This window comes from Nycticebus coucang, chromosome 20, assembly GCF_027406575.1.
Source record: "Nycticebus coucang isolate mNycCou1 chromosome 20, mNycCou1.pri, whole genome shotgun sequence".
Classification (NCBI taxonomy): Eukaryota; Metazoa; Chordata; class Mammalia; order Primates; family Lorisidae; genus Nycticebus; species Nycticebus coucang.
The window spans coordinates 34,491,341-34,519,017 of record NC_069799.1 but is presented as its reverse complement, the minus strand read 5'-3'; the positions used below and the strand labels follow the sequence as shown (position 1 = coordinate 34,519,017).

The 27,677-nt window shown below is 39.6% G+C and overlaps 2 protein-coding genes and 1 pseudogene across 4 annotated transcripts in view; 2 read left to right on the top strand and 1 right to left on the bottom strand.

Annotated features, from left to right (window-relative positions):
- LOC128572305 (zinc finger protein 43-like) overlaps positions 1-27,677 on the top strand; it is a 385,702-nt gene that overhangs the window by 20,529 nt on the left and 337,496 nt on the right. Inside the window, exons 2-3 of one of the 2 annotated variants that reach the window (XM_053572129.1) lie at positions 11,905-12,031; positions 12,564-12,659. In XM_053572129.1, the coding sequence (XP_053428104.1) occupies positions 11,905-12,031; positions 12,564-12,659 (223 nt within the window). Of the gene's footprint in view, positions 1-11,904; positions 12,032-12,563; positions 12,660-27,677 lie in introns of those variants that run through there. The other variant, XR_008376167.1, reaches the window with a different exon arrangement.
- LOC128572304 (zinc finger protein 43-like) overlaps positions 1-27,677 on the bottom strand; it is a 505,819-nt gene that overhangs the window by 369,677 nt on the left and 108,465 nt on the right. The window lies entirely within an intron of this gene.
- On the top strand, positions 17,315-18,503 carry LOC128572307 (endosome-associated-trafficking regulator 1-like; annotated as a pseudogene).

The window sequence follows — 27,677 nt, the reverse complement described above, 5'->3', positions numbered from 1 at the left end:
TGCTCAGCCTCATCTGGTTGCCCAAGAAGACAGGAGGAGAGGCTATGGGATATCTGGGGGTGGGCCTTTTTATTGATGAAGATGGCTGTTGCTGTGCACCTTGGGGCACAACCGCTCCAGTGTAATTCCCTCTTAGACGACCGTCATCTTTTCGCTCCTTTGCTACAGAGTCAGCACTGGCCAGCTGCAGTGCAGGTCCTGTCTACACCTCTTGAGAGTTCACCCATGAATCTGGACTCCTGGGCGGGCACGTCTCCAGATCACGGGGTGATAGTGGAGGGGAGCTCAGTGTTGCAGGTCGTAACACCAAGCTCATTGAGACCAAATGAACAAGTAAACAGATACAAAGGTAACCAGGCACATGGGCTCATAGATACAGAGACAGATGGAAACACATAGACATACAGGTAACAGCCATGACAACAGCAATATAAGAACAACTGCAATAAAAATAGTGATAATCGTAAAATAATTGAAAGAAAGGGAAAAAAAGAGAGAAAAAAGTGGTGCTAGTGGACTGTTAAAAGAGAAGAAAGAAGAAATTAAAATTAGAAGACATAGAAATAGAAAATATATCTATATAAAAAGTAATAATAAAAAATTATCGAAATCTCCTCTAAGAAAATGGTGAGGAAAAAACAGACAAAAACAAAACAAAACAAAAAAAGAGGCACCAACTACAAAAATATTCTTGAGTGTAGAAATATACCTATATATATCTATATGTCTGCTGTAGGGATTAACTTTTGTAGGAATATATTCATACTGCAATATACTTTCTGGACACCAGGTGGCGCAGTGAGTGGTTCCGAGGCTTATACCTGATTTACAGTTTATACTGTTACCATTGTAACTACCTTCCATGGGCAATTGCCATTTTGGAATTTCTGTAAATGTTTGTCGCCTAAGAATTGTGTAACCTCGGCTGTTCTTTTCCAGACAGCACTTACCATCGACCTTCCCACTCAGTGCAGGTGTCCCCGCTTCTTAAGTCTTTCCACTTTGTTCCCCCTTCTCCTGCAAACTGGCAACTACAATTGGCTGTAGGGGAAGTGGTGCTGAGTTCGCACAGTCATTGGCGGGTTTGCGGTTTTATCTGCTGTAGCTGGCTCGCGGGGCTGAAGCCAAGTTCGCGGCTTTAGCAGCTAAAGCAGGGTCTGCGGCTTCAGTAGTTGTAGCCTGTTCCTGTAGTTGGAGCATTTGGGGGACTTATTCTGAGTTTTATGGTTCAGAGTTTCCCTTTTGGATCGACACCTACCAGTTTGCCGCGCAGGCTGAACCGCCAGCCCCCTCCAACACCTGGGGGAAAGGTGCCCAACCTTTTGGGTAGTTCAAAATCTCTGTTTCCCAGGCAGGATACCTTCCCTTCAATTGTCCAACAGTTTGCCCAGCTCCCCGTGGTTTTGAGTGGCTCTCCTTTCAGACGCCTCCCTCAGTTCAGGAATAAATATTTGTCAATTGGGTTTTGTCAGCATTTACAAGCTGCTGACCTACGTAGCGGAGGGGCCTGCTGGCTGGCACGGCCGAGCAGGGAAGAATCTCTACAACAGAGTCTGTGGTTTTAAATTACCCCTCATATGTAGGAATCCTCCAGTTCGCTGGGCGTCTCCAGCTGTCTGTCCACTCCAATAATCCACACACAGGGAATGTCCAGATCACTTTTCCTCTCACCTGATGGCTTGGGAGAGGTGGGCTCCATGTCCATCCTGTCCGCCATCATGCTCCAACTTTAAGTTTTTTTATACCAGCCTCAGCTTTCATTTCTGGAACACATTACTGTTCATCAGTGACATACTGGCATTGGAGGGAAAAATGCACAAATTATTTCTACCTTCTGGATTCTCAGATATTTCAAAGGAGGAAATTATCCCAAAAGATAAGGATAAACAATCCCAAGGAAAGTGTTTTGAAAACCTGATACACAGGCCGGGTGTCCATAGTTCAGTGTTTAGAGTGCCGGCCACATGCTCGGTGCTGGTGGGTTCCAACCGGGTCCCGGCCTGCTAAACCCAAAAATTAGCCAGGTGTGTGGCAGGCTCCTCTAGTCCCAACTACTAGAGAGGCTGAGGCAAGAGAATTGCTTGAACCCAAGAGTTTGAGGTTGAGCTGTGACGCCACTGCACTCTACCACGGATGACAAAGTAAGACTGTCAACCAAACAAAAACAGGCATGCAGCACAGTTCACACTTCATATGCATTGAAAGCTGGGGTAGAGTTCTTCCCGGGAGTGTGACCATTGAGCAATTCTGTGAGCAGGCTGAGGGTGAGAGGATGTCTCAAGGGATAGATAATGTGACCTTACTTGAGTGAAGCAAATCTTTATTTCAGTCGCCAGTGAACCTCGAAAAGCTTTGTTTCTTTATCTTAGTTTCAATTTTTCATTAAGTGTAAAATGCAATAAATACATCAGTAGAACTTAAAATATAAGAAAATTTTTCTGAAAATGCCAGACAGAACTAGAGTTCAGGAAAGGGAATTAAATATGTAGTGATATATGCCATTTCATTAAACAAATTGTTTTTATCTTTCTTTCTTTGTGTGAGTGTAGTGAAGGAGCTAAGTAAATTTCACCCCAAAATATGATTCCTTGGAATAAAGAATATTGTCAGTGATCAGAAACCAGAATGCACTTACTTCTCTATAAAACCTGAGTATCCTGATTTAGAATCAGAATCTGCTGGACCCCTTATCACATAGACCTGGCCCTAAGGTTATTTGAAGCTCAAGACCTGTCTCAGGTTAATCTGCAAATCAATCTGTTTCCACCCTTCAACACACAACACGCAACCTTTGGGTGATAGGGGGAATGTGTGTTGATGGGTGGAAACAGATTGATGTGCTGCACCTATACTTTCCCCCACTCTTCCCCCTCCCTTCTAAAAGGCATCTTTAAAAAACACTGACTATCACTGAGACTTTGGGAAATTGTTCTTGTTTCCCCCATGGACATGGTATTTGTAAATAAAATAGTCTTATTAATCTACCATAACTGTGAGTTGATCTTTTGAATGAACCAACCTAACGGAAAAGGACACGTTTCACTATGATCCCTTGAGTAGTAAGGTTTGGAGATATGTTACTGATGGGGGATGATTTCAAATGGAAACCCAGGGTTTAGCTTTGCAATGATACCAAGAAGAAGAAAAAGACAAAGTGTGGATTGCTTCATGGCTGCATATAAATTTCCAGAAGAAAGTGTGGTAGATCAATTGGTGAATTGTGAATATTCCCAAATATCAGTTCCTCTTACAAAGCCTGGAGAATCTGTGACAGTAGGTAACTTTCTTCTGTTTTGTATCATCTCGAAGTTGGGTTTTTTTTTTTTGCCAGTAATTTAAACGAAAGGGTTTGGGCTGTAGAGATACAGGCCAGATTCCAGCACTTAGAACCTTAGACATCTTGGTGTGTCCCTGACACTTTTTGAACTTTTGTTTTCTTTTCTTTCTTTCCTTCTTTTTTTTTATTGTTGGGGATTCATTGAGGGTACAATAAGCCAGGTTACACTGATTGCATTTGTTAGGTAAAGTCCCTCTTGCAATCATGTCTTGACCCAAGAGAGTGTGGCACATACCAAGGTCCCACCCCTCTCCCTCCTTTCCTCTCTCTGCTTTTCCTTCCCCCCATGACCTTAATTATCGTTAATTGTCCTCATATGAAAATTGAGTACAGAGGATTCATGCTTCTCCATTCTTGCGATGCTTTACTAAGAATAATGTTTTCCACTTCCATCCAGGTTAATACGAAGGATGTAAAGTCTCCATTTTTTTTAATAGCTGAATAATATTCCATGGTATACATATACCACAGCTTGTTAATTCATTCCTGGGTTGGTGGGCATTTAGGCTGTTTCCACATTTTGGCGATTGTAAATTAATCTGTGATAACAGTCTAGTACAAGTCTCCTTATGATAAAAGGATTTTTTTCCTTCTGGGTAGATGCCCATTAATGGGATTGCAGGATCAAATGGGAGGTCTAGCTTGAGTGCTTTGAAGTTTCTCCATGCTTCCTTCCAGAAAGGTTGTACTAGTTTGCAGTTCCACCAGCAGTGTAAAAGTGTTCCCTTCTCCCACATCCATGCCAGCATCTTCAGTTTTGAGATTTTGTGATGTGGACCATTCTCCCTGGGGTTAGATGGTATCTCAGGGTGATTTCGATTTGCATTTCTTTAATATATAGAGATGATGAACATTTCTTCATATGTTTGTTAGCCATTTGTCTGTCTTCTTTAGAGAAGGTTCTATTCATGTCTCCTGCCCATTGATATGTGGGATTGTTGGCTTTTTTCATGTGGATTAAGTTGAGTTCTCTATAGATCCTAGTTATCAAGCCTTTGTCTGATCCAAAATATGCAAATATCCTTTCGCATTGTGCAAGTTTTCTCTTTGCTTTGGTTGTTTTCTCCTTGGCTGTACAGAAGCTTTCCAGTTTAATGAAATCCCATTTGTTTATTTTTGTTGTTGTTGCAATTGCCATGGCAGTCTTCTTCATGAAATCTTTCCCCAGGCCAATATCTTCCAGTGTTTTTCCTATGCTTTGTTTGAGGGTTTTTATTTTTTCATGCCTTAAATTTAAGTCCTTTAACCATCTTGAATCAATTTTTGTGAGTGGGGAAAAGCGTGAGTCCAGTTTCAGTCTTTTACATGTAGATATCCAGTTCTCCCAACACCATTTATTGAATAGGGAGTCTTTCCCCCAAGGTATGTTCTTGTTTGGTTTATGAAAAATTAGGTGGTTATAAGATGTTAGTTTCATTTCTTGTCTATACATCTATTTTTGTGCCAGCACCATGCTGTCTTGACCACTATAGCTTTGTAGTACAGACTAAAATCTGGTTCGCTGATGCTCCCAGCTTTATTTTTATTACTGAGAACTGCTTTAGCTATACGGGTTTTTTTTCTGGTTCCATACAAAACGCAGAATCATTTTTTCCAAATCTTGAAAGTACGATGTTGGTATTTTGAAAGGAATGGTATTGAATAGGTAGACTGCTTTGGGAAGTATAGACATTTTTACATTGTTGATTCTTCCCATCCATGAGCATGGTGTGTTCTTCCATTTGTTAAAATTCTCTGCTATTTCCTTTCTGAGGATTTCATAATTTTCTTTATAGAGGTCCTTCACCTCCTTCATTAGGTATATTCCTAGGTATTTCATTTTCTTTGAAACTATTGTGTAGGGAGTCGTGTCCTTAATTAGCTTCTCATCTTGACTGTTATTGGTGTATACAAAGGCTACTGACTTGTGGACATTGATTTTCTATCCTGAAACATTACTGTATTTTTTGATGACTTCTAGGAGTCTTGTGGTTGAGTCTTTGGGATTCTCTAAGTACAAGATCATGTCCTCAGCAATGAGGGAGAGTGTGACCTCCTCTGCTCCCATTTGGATTCCCTTTATTTTCTTGTCTTGCCTAATTGTATTGGCTAGAACTTGCAGCACTATGTTGAATAGTAAAGGTGACAGAGGACAACCTTCTCTGGTTCCAGTTCTAAGAGGAAAAGTTTTCAGTTTTACTCCATTCAGTAAAATACTAGCTGTGGGTTTGTCATAGATAGCTTCAATCAGTTTTAGAAATGTGTCACCTATGCCTATACTCTTCAGTGTTCTAATTAGAAAAGGATGCTAGATTTTATCAAATGCTTTTTCTGCATCTGTTGAGAGGATCACGTGATCTTTATTTTTGCTTCTGTTAATATGGTGGATAACATTGATGAACTTGTATATGTTAAACCCACCTTACATCCTTGGTATGAAACCTACTTGATCATGATGTATGACTTTTTTGATGATAAGCTATAATCTATTGGCTAGAATTTTGTTGAGAATTTTTGCATCTATATTCATGAGTGAGATTGGTCTGAAATTCTCCTTTTTGGTTGGGTCTTTTCCTGATTTTGGTATCAGGATGATGTTTGCTTCATAGAATGTGTTGCAGAAGATTCCTTCTTCCTCAATTTTTTGGAATAATTTCTGCAATACAGGAATAAGCTCTTCCTTGAAGGTTTGATAGAATTCTGGTGTGAAGCCATCTGGACCCGGGCATTTTTTGGTTGGAAGATTTTTTATTGTTTCTTTAATCTCAGTGTTTAAAATTGGTCTGTTCAGGAGCTCTATTTCTTCCTGGCTAAGACTTCAGGAGAGGGTGTGATTCCAAATATTGATCCATTTCCTTCACATTGTCAAATTTCTGGGCATAGTGTTTCTGGTAATATTCAGAGATGATCTCTTCTATCTCTGTGGGATCAGTTGTTATTTCCCCTTTATCATTTCTGATTGAGGTTACTAGAGATTTTACTTTTCTATTTCTCATTAGTATGGCCAATGGTTTATGTATTTTATTAATTTTTTCAAAAAACCAAGTCCTTGTTTCATTAATTTTCTGAATGATTCTTTTGTTTTCAATTTCATTGATTTCTGATTTGATTTTGTAGATTTCTTTTTTTCTAGTGACATTAGGCTTAGATTGTTCTTCTTTTTCCAACTTCATAAGATGGCTTGTGAGTTTGTTGAAGCCCTCTGTTTTTGTTTTTCAAATGTAGGCATCTAAAGCGATAAATCTTCCTCTCAAAACTACTTTTGCACTATCCCACAGGTTCTGGTAGCTTGTGTCTTCATTGTTGTTATGCTCAAGGAAGTTAATGATTTCCTGTTTTATTTCTTCCCATACTCATCTGTTTTTCAAGAGAAGATTGTTTAATTTCCATGTCTTTGTGTGGGCTGGAACGTTTTTGATAGAGTTGAGTTCCACCTTTATTGCCTTATCACCTGAGAAGATACAAGGTAAAATTTCAATTCTTTTGATTCTGTTGATATTTGTTTTGTATCCTAGGATATGATCAATTTTGTAGAATATTCCATGGGGTGATGAGAAGAATCTGTATTCTTTATCTTTGGGATGGAGTGTTCTATATATATCTATCAAACACAGTTGTTCTAGGGTCTCATTTAAATTTCTTATATCTTTGTTTAATTTCTGTTTAGAGGATCTGTCCAGCTGTGTAAGAGGAGTGTTAAAGTCCCCTATTATTATGTTATTATCAGATATCATATTGCTCAGACTGAATAAGATCTGTTTCAAGAATCTGGGAGCATTTAAATTGGGTGCATAAATATTTAGAATTGAAACGTCTTCTTGTTGTATTTTTCCTTTGACCAATGTAAAGTGACCATCTTTGTCTTTTTTGACTTTAATTGCTTTTAATCCACATGTATCTGAAAATAAGATTGCAACTCCTCTTTTCTTCTGAATTCCATTTGCCTGAAAAATTGTCTTCCAACCCTTGACTTGGACTTTAATTGGTCTTTTGAAGCTAGGTGTGTTTCTTGCAGAAAGGAAATGGATGGCTTGTGTTTTTTAATCCAGTCAGCCAATCTGTGTCTCTTCAGAGGGGAATTCAAGCAATTACCATTTATTAAGATAATTGATTAAGTGTGGTAGTGTTCTATTCATCTTATTTTGTAAGAGTCCATTGCTTAGTTTTATCTTTTGCATCAGTGTGGAGGTTAGGTTCTGTCCTTTAATTTCTGAGTTTTTACTTTGCTACCGATCCATTGTGATGGTCAGTGTATAGAACAGGTTGAAGTATTTCCTTTAGAGCTGGTATTGTTATGGCGAATTTCCTCAATGTTTGTATATCTGTAAATGATTTGATTTCTCCATCAATTTTAAAGCTTAGCTTAGCAGGGTACAAAATTCTGGGGCAGAATTTGCTCTGTTTAAGTAGATTAAAGGTAGATGACCATTGTCTTCTTGCTTGGAAAGTTTCATTAGAGAAGTCTGCAGTCACTCTGATGGATTTGCCCCTTTAGGTCAACTTGCACTTACTTCTGGCAGCTTGCAGAATCTTTTCTTTTGTCTTGACTTTGGACAGGTTCATCACAATGTGTCTTGGAGAAGCTTGGTTAGAGTTGAGGCAACCTGGGTTCCGATATCCCTCTGAAAGCAGTGTGTCAGAATATTTGGTGATATTTGGAAAATTTTCTTTTATAATATTCTCTAGTTTGGCTTTCATTTCTCTGGGGATTCTTCTTCCCCTTCTGGGATTCCTATAACTTGTATGTTGTAAGGCTTCATAAGGTCCCATAATTCTGACAATGAACGTTCTGCTTTCTCGCTCTTCTTTTCTGTCTCTTTTACTATCTGAGTTATCTCAAGAACTTTGTCTTCTACCTCTAAAATTCTTTCTTCTGCATGGTGTAACCTGTTGCTGACATTTTCCATTGCATCTTTAAGTTCCCTAATTGACTGCTTCAGTTCCTTCAGCTCTGCTATATGCTTTTTATATTCTTCATATCGTTCATCTCTTATTTGATTGTGTTTTTGGATTTCCTTTTGGTTATTTTCCACTTTATTAGCAATTTCCTTCATTGTTTCCATCGTTTACTTCATTGTTTTCATCATGTGTATTCCAAATTCTCTCTCTGTCATTCCTAACATTTCTTTATTGGTGGAATCCTCTTCATTAGCTACCTCATTGACCTTTGGAGAGGTTGTTCTTGACTGGTTCTTCATGTTGCCTAGAGTTTTCTGCTGACTCTTCCTCATAAGTGATTTCTTTTATCTGTTTCCTTGCCCTAATTTTCCTTTCACTTCCTCTTGCTCTTTAAGTTCCCATGCCTGTGTACAGTTTTCCACTGTTTTTTCCCTCCTCTTCTGGTCTAGAAGTCTTTCGCTGACTCCCTGTATCCTCAAAATGAGGATTATAGGCAGATCGTACCAGCCAGAGATGCCTGGAGTCTTATCTCCCCAGACTCTCGGTGCCCAGATGCAAGGAAACTGTTACTCGGCCACCATCTTGCTTTCCACTCTGGAAGTTGGAGTTTAGTGCTAAATGCTATGGAAGGGGACTTGTAAACTTGCAGAGATGGTTTCACATGATTGTTTATTATATGATTTGTTTTGTTTTGATGGAATTAATAATTAAATGACATCACTATTGTCTCACAAAATAGATAATTTTCCTTTTGATGTTGACATAAAAAATGAAGTGTTTTATAATTTCATTCTATCATATAAACATCTACTGAGTTTGCAGAATTTTGGTGGATTTCTCAAACACTTAATATTTTTCTCATCTATGAATAAGTGAACAAACTTGACTGGGAACCAGAAGTCTGAGTCTAGTGAATAAGACAATGTCAATCTTGGTGCTCCAGAAGATGATCATTGAGGGCCCAGGATTTCTTCCCTGCAGGTTTTCAGCCTGATCGCCAGCTACGGAAGAGCCATTTGTAAGCACAGATGTGTAGAGCCCTGAAAGACATTGTGCAATAGAATAAAAGTGAAAATATTGCTTAGGGAAAGCATGAAGTATAAGATCTGCAACCATCACACACAAGGGCTTTCTTTGACGGGAGGACACAAATGTAGAAACAAGGTGGGTGATGAGGGCAGAATGGAACATGGAGAAATAATCTGCCAGGTCAGGAGATGTTTCATCCTGCAGTCAGACAGTTCTTAGGAGGGGCATGAAGAAGGGCTAGATATTGAAGTCAGACTTAGAATTGTCCAACATTCAGGGTCCTGGGGAAGAAGAGTAACTTCAGCAGAATTTGATGAGGAAGTATTTTGTTCTGACTGTTGAAGAAAGAACTGCTCAGGTAATTGATTATGAGCTAGAAATGGGAATTTGCAGAGCCTGTGCCTGGCCTTTTCATAGGTAAAATAGGGAGTGTCACCTGAGTCCTATGGGGGTCTTGACATCCATAGCATAGTAATTATGGTGCCCACCACATTCACTGAGGCTGGCGGATTTGAACCCAGCCTGGGCCAGCTAAGTAACAATGACAACTGCAATAAAAAATAGTAGTGTGTTCTAGTAGCTGTAGTCCCAGCTACTTGGGAGGCTGAGGCAAGAGAATTGCTTAAGCTCAAGAGTTGGAGGTTGCTGTGAGCTGTAATGCCACGGCAGTGTGCCAAGGGAGATATTGTGAGACTCTGCAAAAAAAAAAAAAAATTCCTATGGGGATTCTACAATCATCCTTCAGTAGTTAGTGGCTCAAAACACTCAGTGAAATTTTTGTTTCTTTTCTGTAGCATGGTGTGGCATCACAGCTCACAGCAACCTCAAACTTCTGGGCTCAAGCCAACTTCTTGCCTCATCCTCATGAGTAGCTGATAATAGAGGTGCCCACCAAAACACCTGCTTAGTTTTATAGATAGGGTATCACTCTTGCTCAGGCGGGTCTGGAACTCCTGAGTGCTGGGACCTTAGGTGTGAGCCATAAGCCCAGCCTTCTTCCTGAAATTCGTAAGCAAGGACATAAATAGGCATCATGTATATAAAGTGATTATTTGCTTGGAAGTAGAGTAGGTGCTGCTGTTGCAGAATCAGATACTTAGGGTGGGCATAATGGGAAATAAATTGTATGCATATTAAACCTTGAGAGGTGATGCTTAACTAAGTAGTCCTCAGCCCAGGCTTCCCGTTTGAAGAAGCACCTCATCTGTGACTCTGCCTTCCCACAGATTCTGTGAGTCTGGGTTGTGTTATTCTGTGACTTTCATGAAGTGCCCGCATATGCTGCTAAGTTTAGGTTAGTATCAAGCATGAGGGTTTCCAGATACATTTAAGTCCATGGAGTTTATTTGTTGTTTTCCAGAAAGAGGTTACAGGGCCCATATTTTCATTCCCAAAGCTGAAATTGCCAGCAGGAGAGAGCACTGGAGGCGAAGAAATAAGAAATGTACACTTTGGTTTTTATGTGGCATCTCCTTCTTGACTCCTGTGATAAAGAACAGGAAAGGGTGAAATTGTTTCTTTACTTCAGGGTCCCTCTGCCTGTGGATATGGTTGGTGGTAGTAGTGGGTTATGGTGATGCCTTTAAAGGCATATTATCAAGGGTAGTGCTTGTAGCTCAAAGGAGTAAGTCACCAGCCCCATATACCGGAGGTGGCAGGTTCAAACCCGGCCCTGTCCAAAAAATCAAACCAAAACAAAAGGCATATTATCAAGATGCACGAGTAATATGTCCAGATAATCTCCTCTGTGAAGGAAATCAAGGCAAGGAGGAGAAGGAGAAAAAAATGAATGTGAATGTGTCCAAGGTCCAGGGCTGTGCCCACTTTTTCTTCTGCAGTATCTTGTTCTTAGAATTTACAAACCTTTACGTCTCTTGTGATGTTCCTGCCTAATGAGTTTGTTTCAAATACAAGTTTGTTTCTTATAATTGTCTATTATGTAGAGGAAATCCTTCTCCTCTACATATATGGCAGAATCTTCTTTCTATTCTCTTCATCCAGGTTTCTCATAGGCCCTAAAAAATTCTCACCTTAAATTTATAACCTGAAATGGTGAAAATGTTCCCATTCTCTCTGTTGAAAATATAAAAAATGTTGATGCCCAAGAGTCCCATTGTGGATGAGGTCGGGTCATTAGATATTAGCAAAAGAAGGGGAATATGCACAGTTTATCTTCCATCTGGAAGTTCCATCAGTTCTACATAGAATAAGATGAAGCACATGCACTTGTACAGAAGACGGCATTAACTGCCTAAAGTAACTCAATGAATAATTAGAAAAGCCTGGCTTTCCAGAATGCTAAAAAGGACACATTTAAAGACATGATTAGAGACTATAAAATATGCCAGGTATCTGTACTTTGAACTTTGCCCAAAACTAGTTTTTTGTTTTAACATGTTTTTTATCAGATTATGATTGATTTTTTCTGCACTATCACAGCAGTAATATTGTCTGCACTTGTGAATTCGTGTCATCTTTGTTTATTGGTTCAGAAATCAACTGGGATAAATCCAGTGTCTACAGTTTACTGTCTCTTCTATACTTACCTTATAGGTAACTCCAGTCTTTCATATAAGTCAGAATAAGTTCTCTTCACTCATTTAACTAAAAGTTAAATTCAATCTCCCCCTGGCTTCTTGGTAAATATGTTTGTTTTTCAGGGAATGTTGACATTCAAGGACGTGTCTATAGAGTTCTCTATGGATGAGTGGGCCTGCCTGGACCCTGCTCAGCAGACTTTGTATCGGAACATCATGTTGGAGAACTACAGACACCTGGTCTTCCTAGGTGAGGATAACTGAAATACTCAGTTCTTCATCTACACTAAGCAATTCATATTCTCCCTTTGTAGAATGTTTTTATTCAGTTTCTTCTTTGACTGCATGAGTATCAGTTTCTTGTTTCTAAGGCCAATTTAGGGATATCATGGTATAGAAAAGAAAATACTGAAGCTGGTTTATTTTGGCATTAATCTTACCCTTTTTTGGCTGATGTATATCCTTCTCTAGATTAATGGTAATTTCAGAAATTTAGTGGCATAGATTGTTACTCACACCTTTAAGTCTGATTTCTAGCACCAAATGTTATTTCAGTATTACTGGGTAGTGGAGTTGAGAATCCTCCAACTCTAAATACTTTTTAAAGATTCTAAAGTTTCTGTAAAGAATGTCTATTTGGGGATTACTCTTTCAGCATCTTCTTTTTTTTTTTTTTCAGCATCTTCTAAAATGTTTTTTCTCTGTTTTAGCAAGGTAATAGATTTAAACTTGAAGAATTCTAACAAGAGTCATGTTCCTTTTTTTTTTTTTTAATACTACAGGTCTTACTCTGTCTAAGCCAGACCTCATCACCTGTCTGGAGCAAAGCAAAGAACCCTGGAAGGTGAAGACACACCAGACAGTAGTCAAGCCCCCAGGTAGGTTGAAGTGAATGCAGCAGATAACACTGGTCGGAGGTCCAAAGATCAAGGAGGAAACCACACTATATAATATGATTAGGGAAGCTCAGATTAATTGGGAAATATTTCTAAGAATCCTAGGTTTCTTTCTCTTGTTTTTACATAAGACCACTTCTGTATTGGTTATTTTTATTTTTATTTCCTTATTGACACAGCGTCTCACTCTCTTGCCTTACACTAGAGTGATATGGCATGAGCCTTGTACAGAGCAAACTGAAGCTGCTGGGTTCAAGTGACTTTTCTCTCTCAGCCTCCCAAATATCTGGAACTACAGGTTCTCCACAATGCCTGGCTAATGGATTTTCTATTTTTAAGTAGAGAAGGGGGTCTCACACTTCCTCGGGTTGGTCTTGAACTTGTGAGCTAAAGCAATCCTCCCAGCTTGGCTTTCCAGGGTTCTAGGTTTACAGTTGTGAGCCAATGTGCCTGTTTAAATAGTCCTTAATTTCCACAAGGGCTTTACTTTTCAGTGATATTCCTTCTAGATTATAGTGAAAATAAAAGAACTTCCTGTAGCTGGAATGTGAGTGCAGGATGTGACTGCTCTTCCATTGATTTGAAGAACATAAAATATTTGTGTATTTTTTATTATCTCTGTGAAAATTTTTTTTTTATATTCTTTAGGTGGGTGTGGTAGCTCACGTCTGGAATCCTATCACTCTGGGATCCAAAGTAGGATGATTGCTTGAGCTCAGGCATGTGAGACCAGCATAAACAAGAGTGAGACCCTGTCTATACTAAAAATAGAAAAATTAGCTAGGCATTGGAGTGGTTGCTTTGAATCCCCCAGCTGGGGTTGCGTTGGTGGGGGTAAGGCTGGAGAACTGCTTGAAGCGAGGAGTTTGAGGTTGCTATGACTTAGGCTGATCTTACGACACTCCAGCCTGGGCAATAGAATGAGCCTGTGTCTGGAAAAAAAGCTTGTTTTTCTTTAGCATCATATTCGAAATATGTGCATGAAGTGGTGATTTAGTGTTTGATTCAGAAATTTCAGGAACAGCACAAAGAGTTGTTATATGTTATCTGCTTTATACTTGTTTATACTATGAAGTTTTCAAATAAGGTTGTGCAGATGTTACAGTCAGTACTTTTATCAGAACACTAAGAATCTCCCTAAATGTAAGAAAATCTAATGTTATTTAACTTCAAAATTTTCTTTTTAGGGAGGTGCTTGTGGCTCAGTGAGTAGGGCACCAGCCCCATATACCAAGGGTGGCAGGTTTAAACCTGGCCCCGGCCAAACTACAACAAAAAATAGCCAGGCATTGTGTTTGGCTCCTGTAGTCCCAGCTACTCTGGAGGCTGATTTAACAGAATGGCCTAAGCTCAAGACCAAGAGGTTGCTGTGAGCTGTGACGCCACTGCACTCTACTGAGGGTGAGAAAGTAAGACTCTGTTCCAAAACAAAACAAAACAAAAAACCCCAGAATTTTCTTTTTATATGCGCTGTCATGAATAATTTAATTTCTTTGTGCTCTAATTGCCAACCTTAATACAGTTATAGGTATCTATTCCCTGTATGTCCTTTTTTGTTTATTTTTTTAAGACAGAGTCATGTGCCATGGCCTTATAGCTGAAGCAACCTTAAACTCTTGGGCTCAAGCAATCCTCTTGCTTCAGCCTCCCAAGTAGCTGGGACTACAGGCTGCCTCCACTACTCTTGGCCAGTTTTGCAATTTTTAGTACAGTTGGTATCTCCCTCTTATTCAGGCTGGTCTTGAACTCCTGAGCTCAAGCAGTTTATCTGCCTTGGCCTCCCTGGGTGTTAGAATTAGAGGCGTGAGGCACCACATCCGGTAGTTGCATTTCTTAAGTATACTATGTCATTGGGGAGTTTAGAGAATTCCTGATAATATATTTATTTCTCTGTTGTTACAAAATAACTCTCTATAATTACCTCTAGATTAGGATATGATTATTTATACACACACACACACACACACAGACACACACACGCGTACATGCAGCAGAACCTCTGTAAGTTGACCAGTCAAGGGACTGTACCAAACTTGTCAACATACAGAGGTGATTACTATAAGGAACTAGGCCTGCTGTACCAATACACACATGTGGAGCATGTCTGGTCTGTGAACATCAGGTCAACTTGAAGAGGTGGTCAATGTAGGGAGATGGAGGTTCTAGTGTGTCTATGTATAGAAATATATACAGAAAAAGTTATATAAACACATACACACACACACACACACACAGTGCCTAGATATGCAGGCCTGTTTCCATGGTCATGAGTGTTCATCTTCCTCCAGGTCTCTGGAGGGATAGGACCACTCCCTGATGATGGGTAGTAGAAGTTGGGGATGACCAGATAGTCACTTCAGAATTCTCAGTGGGACCAAGTTGAGTAGGCCATTCTCCAGGCAGTAATCCTAACCAGGGTTTTTTTAGTTTGCAAGTAAATGATGCTCTGCCTTCTCTAAATGACCCCCCCCTTGAGAACATTAGGGCAATTTCACAGCATTCTTCCTGGATCCTAAAGCTGTCCTAAAACCACTTTTTGTGGGATGGTGTCTCACTGTATTGCCTAGGCTTGTCAAACTGTTGGACTGGTGTGATCTTCTCAATTCAGCTTCTAAGTAGGTGAGATGAGAGGCATGAGCCACTGTCCTCAGGTGTCATTAAAACATTTTTCTCTGTAGACGGCTCTCAAATGTTTGTTACCATGGGGGGCGGACATGAACATGGGACTTCTATTCTACCATCTTGCTGATTTTACTGTCTCTATATATGTTTTCACATTCCATTTTATTCTGTATCCAATTTTCTGTAATTTTAGATTTAAATATTCAGAACTATGTGTTAGAATTTCAATTTATGTAACAAATGATTTAGACAATGAGTAGGCATTCCATATTTATTAAAAGGCTTACTTGAAAGTTCTAGTTTACTTTAGGTAAAAAGAAAATCAAAAGAATTGTCATTACTTTCCTGAACCTATATCTAAATTATATTTTAATTTTTCCCAAATGCTTATTTTGCATAGTATGAATTATCGTATTTTACAAAGTTCATATTTTTTATTTAGGAATGTAAGGCTTTCGATTGCCTCTAAAGGGTGAATTAAACCTTTTCAGTTTTTGTAAAAATAGCAATATATTGGTAATATAATAAAATTATCTTTACTGTTTTTAGATGTGTATTTATTAACATTTTCTAATAAGTACCTCATATTGATAAATTGTACATTTTCAATGAAAATTTATTGCCATATACTACATAAAGTAATCAATGTACCTACTCTCATTCAATAAAATGTTAACTAATATTAAGAAAAAATATGTGCTTTGCATCAGTCCACAGTCCCAGTGGAACATTGTAGTTATCTAGAAAAGATAATTTTTTTTTTTTTGAGACAGAGTCTCACTGTGTTACCCTCAGTAGAGTGATGTGACATCATAGCTCACAACAACTTCAAATTCTTTTGGGCTTAAGCGATTCTCTTGCCTCAGTCTACCAAGTAGCTGAGAGTATGGATGCCTGCTACAATGCCTGGCTATGTTTTGGTTGTAGTTGTCATTGTTTTTCGCAGGGCCTGGGTGGCGTTCCCACCTGCCAGTCCCAGTGTATGTGGCTGGCACCCTACCCGCTGTGCTACAGGTGACCAGTATAGAAAAGAGAATTTTTCTTTGAGAGGGAGCCTCACTCTGTTGGCTGGGGGTAGAATGCTGTAGCATCATCCAAGCTTCAAACAATTTCCAAACCTGGGTTGAAGCAATCTGCCTGCCTCAACCTCCCAAATAACTGGAATTACAGCTGCCCACCACAACTCGTGGGTATACTTTTCCTCTTTTAGTGGAGACGGGGGTCTCACTGTTGCTTAGGCTGGTGTCAAACTTGTGCGCTCTTGCAGTCCTCTCACCTTGGCCTCCGAAAGTCGTAGGATTATAGGTGTCAGCCACCTGAGGTAACCCAAAAATTTCAAAAAATGGTATAGCAATGCTGTACACAGAATTTAATGTCTAATTTTCTTATTCTTTTTTTTGCAATTCCATGTTAGTGTGTTTCTTATCGTTGTAGGCTTTTAAACCTCAATTTATTTTGTGTTTGGTTTCACCTGTGTGGAATAATTTTGGATGAAACCTCAACTCTTACATATATTTTAATATGTGGTTCAATTGAAATCGAATCAGCTGAATGTCTTCTACTAATGATAGCTGTATGTTTTTTCTATGAATATTACACCAAGTCTGTTTATGGCTTATCTTGAATATTTCTTTTCCTGGGTGATTGTCAGTGGTTCTTGTGTCCCATCTAGGTTAGTAGTCATGGAAATAGTCTTACTCTTGGTCTGTCTTTATTGATGAATCTATATTTTCTTTTGGAGAGGAAAAAAATTTGTGTAATTTTCAGGAAATATTTGAGAAACTTTGTAACTATTTTTGTTATCCCATTAAAATTTTAATTTTGACATCACTTCCTGTTCCCTGGCATCCTGGCTGTGTGCCTCCGCGCACTTCCCGTAGTGGACCCGATGCCTCGACGGAGGGTCAGAGCAGCGGTGGGAACGGGTGGGGCGTACCGGCAGCGTCCTGAGCGGAGCCAGGGCCATGGAGCCACCACTACCGGGCTAAACAGGTCCAGCCCGGCCTCCCGCAGCAATGTGGGGCTAATCCTGCTGCCCGGGCGCCACCCCACTGTCCCGAGCCCGGAGCCTCATCATTCCCAATGATTTTGACTATGGAAAGAGGAAATGTACTAAGCAGGGTCCATCCGGAGCCCACGAGACACGTTTTGGAGATGACCAACTTGAAGATCTTGAAGAGGCAAATCCATTCTCTTTTAAAGAATTTCTGAAAACCAAGAACCTCAGCTTGTCCAAAGAAGAATTTATTCAAAGGAAACCTCGAGGGACTCAGTTAGACTCCAGCACAATTCTCCGACCTTAAGTGTATGGTGCCCCATCATCATATTGATGTACACAGCTATGATTTAATAAACAAACAAAAAAAAAAACTATTCTCCGACCTTCCAGACCTTGTGTTATGGCCTGCAATATTAGCAGCCATTTTTTGAAGACCAACAGGAGCTGGCGATCTCCTAGAGGAGGAGGAAGATGAAGATGACGGGTGGACTGGATCCTATCTGCCATCCGCCATGGAGCAGACGCAGTCTGCAAGGGTCACTGCCAGCACATCACCCTGTGGCACGTACCTGTCATTTTTTCCTACTCCGTCGGAGCTGACCTGGCCCAAGTCTCTGCCCTCGTGGACATGGAGTGACACAGACTCTAGTGTGTCTCTGGGATCTCCAGTGGGGAGTCCTGGCACAGACTTTGCAGCTCACAGAGAGTTTCTGGGAGACTGGCCTCTACAGACGCTGCAGATAAGTTATGAGGCACTGAAAGATGAAAATTCTAAGCTACGAATTAAGCTGAATGAGGTTCAGAGCTTCTGTGCAACTCAAACAGAAATGGTAAGGACACTTGAGCAGAAATTATAAGCAAAAATGATCAAGGAGGAGACTGACTACCATGACCTGGAATCGGTGGTTCAGCAGAAACCAGCTGTAAAGGCAGAAAATCAGTCATGAAACTGAAACAGGAAATAAATTTGCTCCAGGCTCAGGTCTCCAACTTCAAAAGTGAGAAGGAAGATCTGAGGTCAGACTTGGGGCCAGCCTGACTGTTGTGAAGCAGAACACCGATGTGGCCTTGTAAAACCTCCATCTCATCATGAACAGGCTTCCATAAAGCAGCTGGTTTCTGAAGTGGAAAGGTTGAATTTTGTTGCCAAGATCCTTAAATCTATAGACAGAATTTCTGAAATTAAAGACAAGGAGGACACCTGAGGAGCACTGCGATCCTCTCAGCTTGAAGCTTTGTGCAAACCTGAAGTCACTCTTGCTTCATCCGAACTTGCAATTGTGTCTTTAACTGTGCAGTCTTCACCCAGAGTAAAGTATTTATCACGAGATACTAATTTCATGACCTAGAACAGTGTTACTGGCCTCCTACAATGGGAGTCGCTTCTGTCTCGGAGTCCAACATACAACTTACACGCAGTCCTTGTGAAATTCCTGCTGTTTTATAGTTTCTAATGATCTGTTGGAAGGAAGTTTTAGAAAAGCTAGTGATTTTTTAAATTGCTATACATAAAAATAGCAATTCTATAATAACTGTTTTCCATTACCATTTAAAAAATTGTAAGTTAAGTTCAGTGGATTGAACTTGATAACATAAGTAGAAAATGCTAAATGAGCCGTCATGATCGGCTTGAGCCGGGACTTGTGCCTTCTCACTTTACTCAACATCCCTCTGTTTCTCTGTTCACTCTTGTGACCTTCCCATGGTGGCCTGAGTGAGGAGGTGCTGCCTCCTGGGTGGCTCCGTCCTCCCACCAGGACTCCATGCTGCCTCAGCCCCATCTCTCCCATGAGCTTTCAGATTTGAAAAACTGTCTTGGGCTGAGGGTTTTAATACATATTTCAAGTGGCATTTTGTACAATGAAGTTTAGAATTCAGGAATTGAAAGTGTTTCCAGGATGCCTCTAGTCCCTCACCTGTAAGAGTGAAGGACAAAACGTGCACTACGTGCCTTTTAGCTATTTTCTCATAGCTGTTATTTTTTTAATTTTCTTTTCCCTCTGTTCAGACAGCTTCTCCATTTAAATAAATTCTAAAGTTCTAAAAGGAAATTTTTTTTTTTTAATTTTGGCCCAAACAAACCTTAACAGCTTCAATCTCTCTAAGTGTGTTTCTATAGTATTAAGTTGTATTTGTTATATACTTGTTATGCACAAGGCATCTATAATCTTTACATCTTGGAAAAGTAAAACTCACTACCTTTTCCATACCCTCTGCTCATTTTACCCTGTCTCCAGTCCTTGACAGACTTTGTTCTGCTGTTTCTGTGAGTTTCACTACTTAAGATCCATCAGATTTAGTGTACATATGTACTGTCACATTGTTCTGGTTTATTTCAGTTAACACCACTTTTTTGAGACAGTCTCACTTGTTCACCCTCAGTAGAGTGCTATGGTGTCTTAGATCACAGCAACCTCAAACTCTTGGGTTCAAGTGAACCTCTTGTTTCAGCCTCCCAAGTACCTGGAATTACAGGCACCGACTACAATGTCCAGCTATTTTTAAAAGATGGGGTCTCTATGTGGCTCAGAACTGGTCTCAAACCTGTAAGCTCGGGTAATCTACCCACCTCAGCCTCCCATGTGCTGGGATTACAGGCATGAGCCACTGTGCGTGGCAACACAATAGTCTTAAGGTTTATCCTTATCCTTGGATGTGGCAAGATGTTGTGTTCCAGTGCTGGATAATACTGCTTAGTCTGTACATGCCACATATTTTGATGTCTGTGTTGCTTATACCTCTTGGCTTTTTTTTTCTTTGTTGAGACAGATTCTCACTCTGTCTCCCTGGATAGAGTACCCTGGGAAGAATGTGGTGACATCATAGCTTACAGGAAACTCAAACTCCTGGACTCAAGCAATCGTCCTACCTCAGCCTCCCAAGTAGCTGGGACTATAGGCCCACAACACTCCACTTTTGCTACTTTTAGTAGAGACAGGATCTTGCTCTTACTCAGGCTGATCTTGAACTCCTGTGCTCCAGCTATCCTCCCACCACAGTCTCAAAAAGTGCTAGGATTGCAGGCATGAGCCACTGCGCCCAGCCACATCTAGGCTTTTATTAATAATGGTGCAATGAATGTCAGTGAGAACATGTATCTTTCCCATTCTACCATGTGTACTTTGGATATATACCCAGGCATGAGATTGCTGGATCAAATAATAACTTTTAATTGTAGTCTTCTGAGAAACCTTTGTACATTTTAATAGTGTCTGCATCATTTTTCCTCACCAACATTTTAAAAAGTGTCCTTTTTTTTTTTTTTTTTTTTGATACAGAGCCTTTAGCCTCCGAGTAGCTAGGACTATAGGCTCCTGGCACCACGCCCACCCGGGTATTTTATTTTATTTTTTTTTGGAGACAGAATCTCACTATGTCACCCTCTGCAGAGTGAAGTGGTGTCACAGCTCACAGCAACCTCAAACTCTTAGGCTTTAACGATTCTTTTCCCTCAGCCTCCGAAGTAGCTGGAACTTCAGGCGCCTGCCACGACACCCAGCTATTTTCTTGTTGCAGTTGTCATTGTTGTTTAGCTGGCCCAGCCGGGCCAGGCTGGAACCCACAAGCCTCAGTGTATGTGGCTGGCACCCACGTCAGCCTCCCAGTGTGCTGAGATTACAGTTGTGAGACGCTGCCCCTAGCACCTGAAGCGTCCACTTTTCCTATATCCTTGACAACCTTTTTTTAGTGTTCTTTGTGAGTATAATGTAACACTTCATTGTGATTTTTTCCTTTGCATTTCTCCAATAATTAGTAATTTAAGCATCTTTTCAATGCTTTTTGGCCATTTTTTTACATTTCTTCCTTGATAAATATCAGTGAGCTCCTGCCATGCACCTAGTTCTGTCCCCCAGAGAGTTTGGATTACAGACATGAGCCAATGCTCCCCATCTCTTTTTAATTTTTTGAAGTAGGTCAGCTCATGTCAGTCAATTTTGTTTGTAGTTTTCACCTATACAGGGTGTCCCAAAATTTGCCAGACATTCACGCATGGGGAAAATGGGAAATTGTAGCTAAATGTACCATTATTTACAAAATATTCATAACATAATATTCTATCATTTTTGTGTTAAATTAAAAATAATAACAATATAAAATGTAATATCAGTTTCCTATCTATAAGTCATTTGGGACATTTATTGTATGATAGTATTGAACTCTGTATATTTTAAGACAATGAATATAAATCAACCATGTGTGGCAATTTCATTTTCTTTCTGTTTATTTACCTATATGTTAGTTACTTTTCGTTTACCTATAGTATATTTTCTCTTGATTGCTAGCCAATGTTTATTTTAACCTGTAGGTGAATTCTTATTAAAGCTGTCTTAATATTAACACATATTTATTGGTGACTGTGATACTAGAGTTTCATCTTCAGTAGATTCTTGGTCTTGGTGATTTGAAGAATTAATCCACAGACCACAGATCAGTGGTAAGACAATATTTATTTACAGAAAAGAAATTTACAAAAACATCAGCTTAGAGAAGCTAGATCAGGATAAAAACTCTCTCCCTCTCTCTGTCTCTCTCCGGTCTCTTTGTCAAGGGATATATTATATATATGTAATATGGGTATACATGGGTGTACCCACTAGTTGCATCTGTCCTCTGTAGTTACATTTAGCCAGGCTCCATAGTTAGATTTAGCATGCATGGGTCCTCTGTAGTTACATTTAGCTGGGCCTCTGTAGAAAATGAATGGCTACAATCCCTTCAATTCCCAGGCCTGGAAACCTACATGAAATTGAACAGGCTTAGGAAATGTGGAGTTCCCTGTTCAGTCAAAAGTGCAAGAGGAGGGAGACTTAAGGTGCTGGTGTCTCCCCAACAATTGTCTGGCCCTTCTGGCCCCTCCTCCTGGGGGAAGGGGGGGGCCTGCCTACCCTGTTGCCCGCTGGTTCCTCTGCCGACTGCCAGCACACCAGCACCAACACCACCAGTGTGGAGGTGGCAGGTCCTCCCCTCAGCTGGGCTGAGTTGGCTGGCATGCCGCCTGTTCTGTATCAACTATATATTGTTTGTATGAATCATTCGTGTAATTTGAAGGTAATTTTTGAAAGGCTGTATAACTGTATGTAACTTGATTTTTGGTATTTATTTTTTCTTGTAAGAAACACATAAGGTTTGGGAGGGCTAGTTGGGTGTATTACTCTAAAAATATAAATAAATAAGAAACACATAAAATTGACTTTTTTTTTTTTTTTTTTGAGAAAGAGCCTCAGGCTGTCACTCTGGATGGAGTGCCCTGGTGCCACAGCTTGCAGCAAGCTCAAACTCCTGGGCCCAAGCAATTCTCTTGCCTCGGACTCCCAAGTAGCTGGCTCTACAGGCGCCCACCACAATGCCCTGCTATTTTTTTGTTCTTCTTATAGTTGTTATTGCTGTTTTATGTGGTCCAGGCTGGGATCAAACGGGCCAGCCGGTGTATGCGGCCAGCACCCTTACCCACTCAGCTAAAGGTGCCACCAATTTTTATTATTTTTACTTACATAGTTCAGTTGTGTTAAGTATATTGACATTGCTGTGCAAAATATATCTCTAGTGCCTGGTGCGGTGACTCACCCCTTTAATCCCAGCATTTTGGGAGGCGGAGGTGGGCAGTTTGCCCAGGCTCATGGGTTCGAGACCAGCCTGAACTAGAGCAAGACCCTGCCTCTAAAAATAGGGGGTAGTCGTTATGGTAGACACCTAGTAGTCACACCTATTCCAGAGGCTGAGAGAAGAGGATCATTTGGGTGCAGGGCGACAAAGTGAGATTCTGTCTCAAAAAAAAAAAAAAACAAAAAACAACAACAAAACCCCAAAATACATTGTTAGAATGTTTTTATTTTGTGTAATTGAAATTCAATATGGGCAAAACTGCCTTTCATTTTCCCCATTGTCTGGTCCTTTATAAACACTGTTTTTCTTTTGTTTCTACAAATGTGACTACGTTCATTATTTTATTTATTTTGTGATGGTATAAGAGATAAGACCACCAGACATATTAAAGGCCAATGAGCAGGCTTTTTATTTGTTAAGACTGGCCAGCCGCCTACTCCTGAATGAGATCAGAAGGGGCAGTGGCTTCCAGCTTTCGGGCAGAGTTTATATAGGTTAACATATGTAGCTAAAAATAGTTTTTGTTGAGACAGCAAAACAGCAGATTTTCACACTCTGGTACATAAAGAAGTGATTTTCTGGTAGCTACTGGTAATTTCTGGTATGTCTAGCTAGCTTAGCAAAAAATTATTTTAAAAAACCAGAACTATGGGGTTGGTATTCCTCAATGGCACAGGCGGCTTCACTGGGGTGGCCTCATCCTGCTTTCCCATTCTGGGCCCCATTATCTCTCCCTTCTTCTTGCTTTTTACTTCCTCCTTAAAGGGGTGAGGAAAGGGGGTCATTGTTACAGCACTGGAGCCCATGGCCTCAATTCATTCATTCATTTATTTTATTTATTTTTTCTGAGACAGAATCTCACTGCTTCCCTCAGTAGAGTGCTGTGACGTCACAGCTCACGGCAACCTCCAACACTTGGGCTTAATCGATTTTCTTGCCTCAGCCTCCCAAGTAGCAGGATTTACAGGCACCCTCCACAATTCCTGGCTATTTTTTTTTTTTTTTTGTAGTTGTCAAAAAAAACATGGCAGGCCCCAAGTCAGGTTCAAACCTGCCAGCCCCAGTGTGTGTGTCCGGTGCCCAAGCCTCTGAGCTTCGGGCACCAAGCAATTGTGTCCTGCAATTTTTTATTCCATTTTTATCATTACATGTAATATGCTTATCATTTAGATAGCATATAGATAGATCTTGATTTTTTATTTTTTAAATCCCTGTATTTAGTTTCTGTCATTTGATTGTGACGTTTAGTCCATGAAGATTTACATAATTTTTGAAAGAGAGAATTTACTGTTGACAACTTATTAACTGTTTTCTTTGATTCTTGCATCTGTTTTCTCCCTTCCATCTTCATTTGTGTCTCATTGATTTGTGTAGTAACATGCTTTGCTTTTTTTTTTATATAAGTGTGTGATTATAGGTATTTTTACTGTAGTTACCACGGCAATTACACATTTCAAAATATATTTTAAACTGATAACAACAGTTATTAGTTTTTATTTTTAAATGTTCTTTTTTTACATCTGTTCTAAATGATTTTATTGACATCAGCAATTACATCTTGTTATATTGTATGTTATATTGTACATGTGGACCCATTAACAGAGTTTCAGTGCTACCTTTCTGTTTTTGTCTTTAAACTCTCAAGTATGACTAAAAGTGTTTCATGCACCATCATCATAACAATACAGAATTTCACAGAGATGTACTTAGTTATCTTTCCCGGAGTTATTTGTTTTTACATAATTCAGTATTGTTGTCTAGCATCATTTCATTGTCAATGAAAGGGTCTTCCTTCATTTAGCATTATTCAGATAACATTAAGGTACTTTTGACATCTTTTTATTTTATGGTTGATTCCAAATTGTTTCTTTTGTTTCTTTGAGTTATAGCACCCTAAAATTTTGTGCATGTTATAGTCACTCACTGATTTTTAGGATGACAAACGTCACCTTTCACAAACTTTGTGATATGGTTTTATACTGCAAGATTCTGACACACATTGTACTAAGACAGCAAGGACCATTACATTCTGACAGTGTTTTGCCTGTGGAAGTGTGTGGTTACTTTTTAGGTGAAGCATTTTTCCACATTTTCTCTTAAGAGCTTGTTGTCATTTGGTAGACCTGAACCTGTCTGTTATCTTGTAGTCTCTCTACTCTGTAACTATATTTTAGGTTTGTTTTTAGTACCTGCAGTCACTCTTATAGACTATAGTACCACTCCTTTCAGCACACTCCATCATTGGAGATAGCAACTTTTCTCTGGAAAAGCCCTGCAAACAAGAAGGATTAACTCCGGTGTCATTCTTTTTCTTTTGAGGACAAAACTGGGATTTGGGAGTTTACTTCCATTTTCACCATGCTCTATTAGGATGGGTGAAGTGTGGGATAGGTAAATATGACAAACTTCTTTCTGTTCTATTTGTCTCTTTTTGTTATTATTAATATTTACTAGCTTTTTTTTATATTTTATATTATATGTATGCACACACAAATTTATATATCTGCATATTTATTTATTTGGAGCTGAGTTTCTATCATGCTGGGTGGAGTGCTGTGATGTCATAGCTCATAGCATCTTCAGTATTCGGGGCTCAAGAGATCTTCTTGCCTCAGCCTCATGAATTGCTGGGACTACAGGTATGCTGACTGCTATTTGTGGTAGAAATGGGGTCCACTCTTTACTTTGATCTCGAACACCTGTGCTTAGTGATCCATTCACCTGAGTCTCCCAGAGTTCTAGAATTACAAACATGAGCCAATAAATACATGGCTCATGTTTGTATTTCTATGTTGTCTCTGTGTTGTCTCTATGAATTCTCAATTCCTGTGCTGCAAATTCCTACCTGGTTCTTAGAATTCCTCCAAAATGCAGTGTATACATGCAATACTTATTTACCTTTAAGATAATTAGTGCCTATGTACTGTATTATGCCATCTTTCTAATGTTCTTGGCTTGATTTTGCAGATAAAATTGTAATGTAGGGTGGCGCCTGTGGTTCAAGGGCAGGGCGCTGGCCCCATATACCAAGGGTGGTGGGTTCAAACGTGATCCCAGCCAAACTGCAACAAAAAATAGCTGGGTATTCTGGTGGGTGCCTTTCGTCCCAGCTGCCTGGGAGGCTGAGGCAAGAGAATTGCCTAAGCCCAGGAGTTGGAGGTTGCTGTGAGCTGTGACGGAACGGCACTCTACTGAGGGGAATGAAGTGACACTCTGTCTCTAAAAACAAAACAAAAAAATGTGTAATGTAAATTTACTCAATTCTGATAACAGAAAATTCAGTGGCTAAAATTGCTCTTGTTTTAATTTCTTTCAGCTGTATCTAAACATCCTAACCAAGACCACTTGCAAAATTTTGACTCAAATATTTTAGTCACAGAGTTAATCCTGAGAAGATATCGAAGCTGTGCACCTGACAACTTAAACTTAAGAAAAGACTGGGCAAGTGTGTCTGAGTGTAAGCAGCACAAAGTATCTGACTGTGGATTTGACCACTGTTTAACCACTAATCATACCAAAATTTACCAATGTAGTAAATGTTTGAAGCTCTTCGCAGAATTATCAAATCTAAGTAGACATAAGATGATATATAATGTAGGGAAAACTTTTCACTGTATAAAGTATGGTAACGCCTCTAACCCATGCTCACATGTTACTAAACATAAGGTAATTCGTATTGGAGAAAAACAGGACAAATGTAGCAAAGTCTTCAAATCTGTCTCAAGCCTGTCTAAGCATAAGAGATATGATACTGGAGAAAAATGCTACAAGTGCGAAAATGATGCCAAATGTCTTAACCTCAGATCAAAATATTGTAACCGTAAGATTATTGATAGTGGAAGAAAACCCTATAACTATGAAGACTGTGACAAACTTACCAAGGCGTATTCACACCTTTCTGGAGATAAAGGAATTCAATCTGGAAAGAAACCCTACAGATGTCAAGTATATGGAAAAGGCTTCAATAGTTCTTTAACCCTTTCTGAACATCAAAGAATTCACTCTAGAGAGAAACCTTACAAATGTCAAGAATGTGGCAAAGCCTTTAATTGGTACTCATATCTTTCTAGACATCAATTTATTCATTCTGGAGAGAAACCCTACAAATGTGAACAATGTGGCAAAGCTTTTAATCGGTACTCAAACCTTTCTAGACATCAAAGAATTCATTCTGGAGAAAAACCCTACAAATGTGAAGAATGTGGCAAAGCCTTTAACCGGTACTCATACCTTTCTGAACATCAAAGAATTCATTCTGGAGAGAAACCCTACAAATGTCAACAATGTGGCAGAGCCTTTAACCGGTACTCAAACCTTTCTGAACATCAAAGAATTCATTCTGGAGAGAAACCCTACAAATGTGAACAATGTGGCAAAGTTTTTAATCGGTACTCAAACCTTTCTAGACATCAAAGAATTCATTCTGGAGAAAAACCCTACAAATGTGAAGAATGTGGCAAAGCCTTTAACCGGTACTCAAACTTTTCTGAACATCAAAGAATTCATTCTGGAGAGAAACCCTACAAATGTCAACAATGTGGCAGAGCCTTTAACCGGTACTCAAACCTTTCTGAACATCAAAGAATTCATTCTGGAGAGAAACCCTACAAATGCGAACAGTGTGACAGAGCCTTTCACTGCTCTTCATACCTTTCTCAACACCAAAGAATTCACTCCAGATAGAAACCCTACAAATGTCAACAGTGTGGCAAAGCCTTTACTTTTAGTTCATCCCTAACTAATCATCAAAGAATTCATTCTGGAGAAAAACCCTA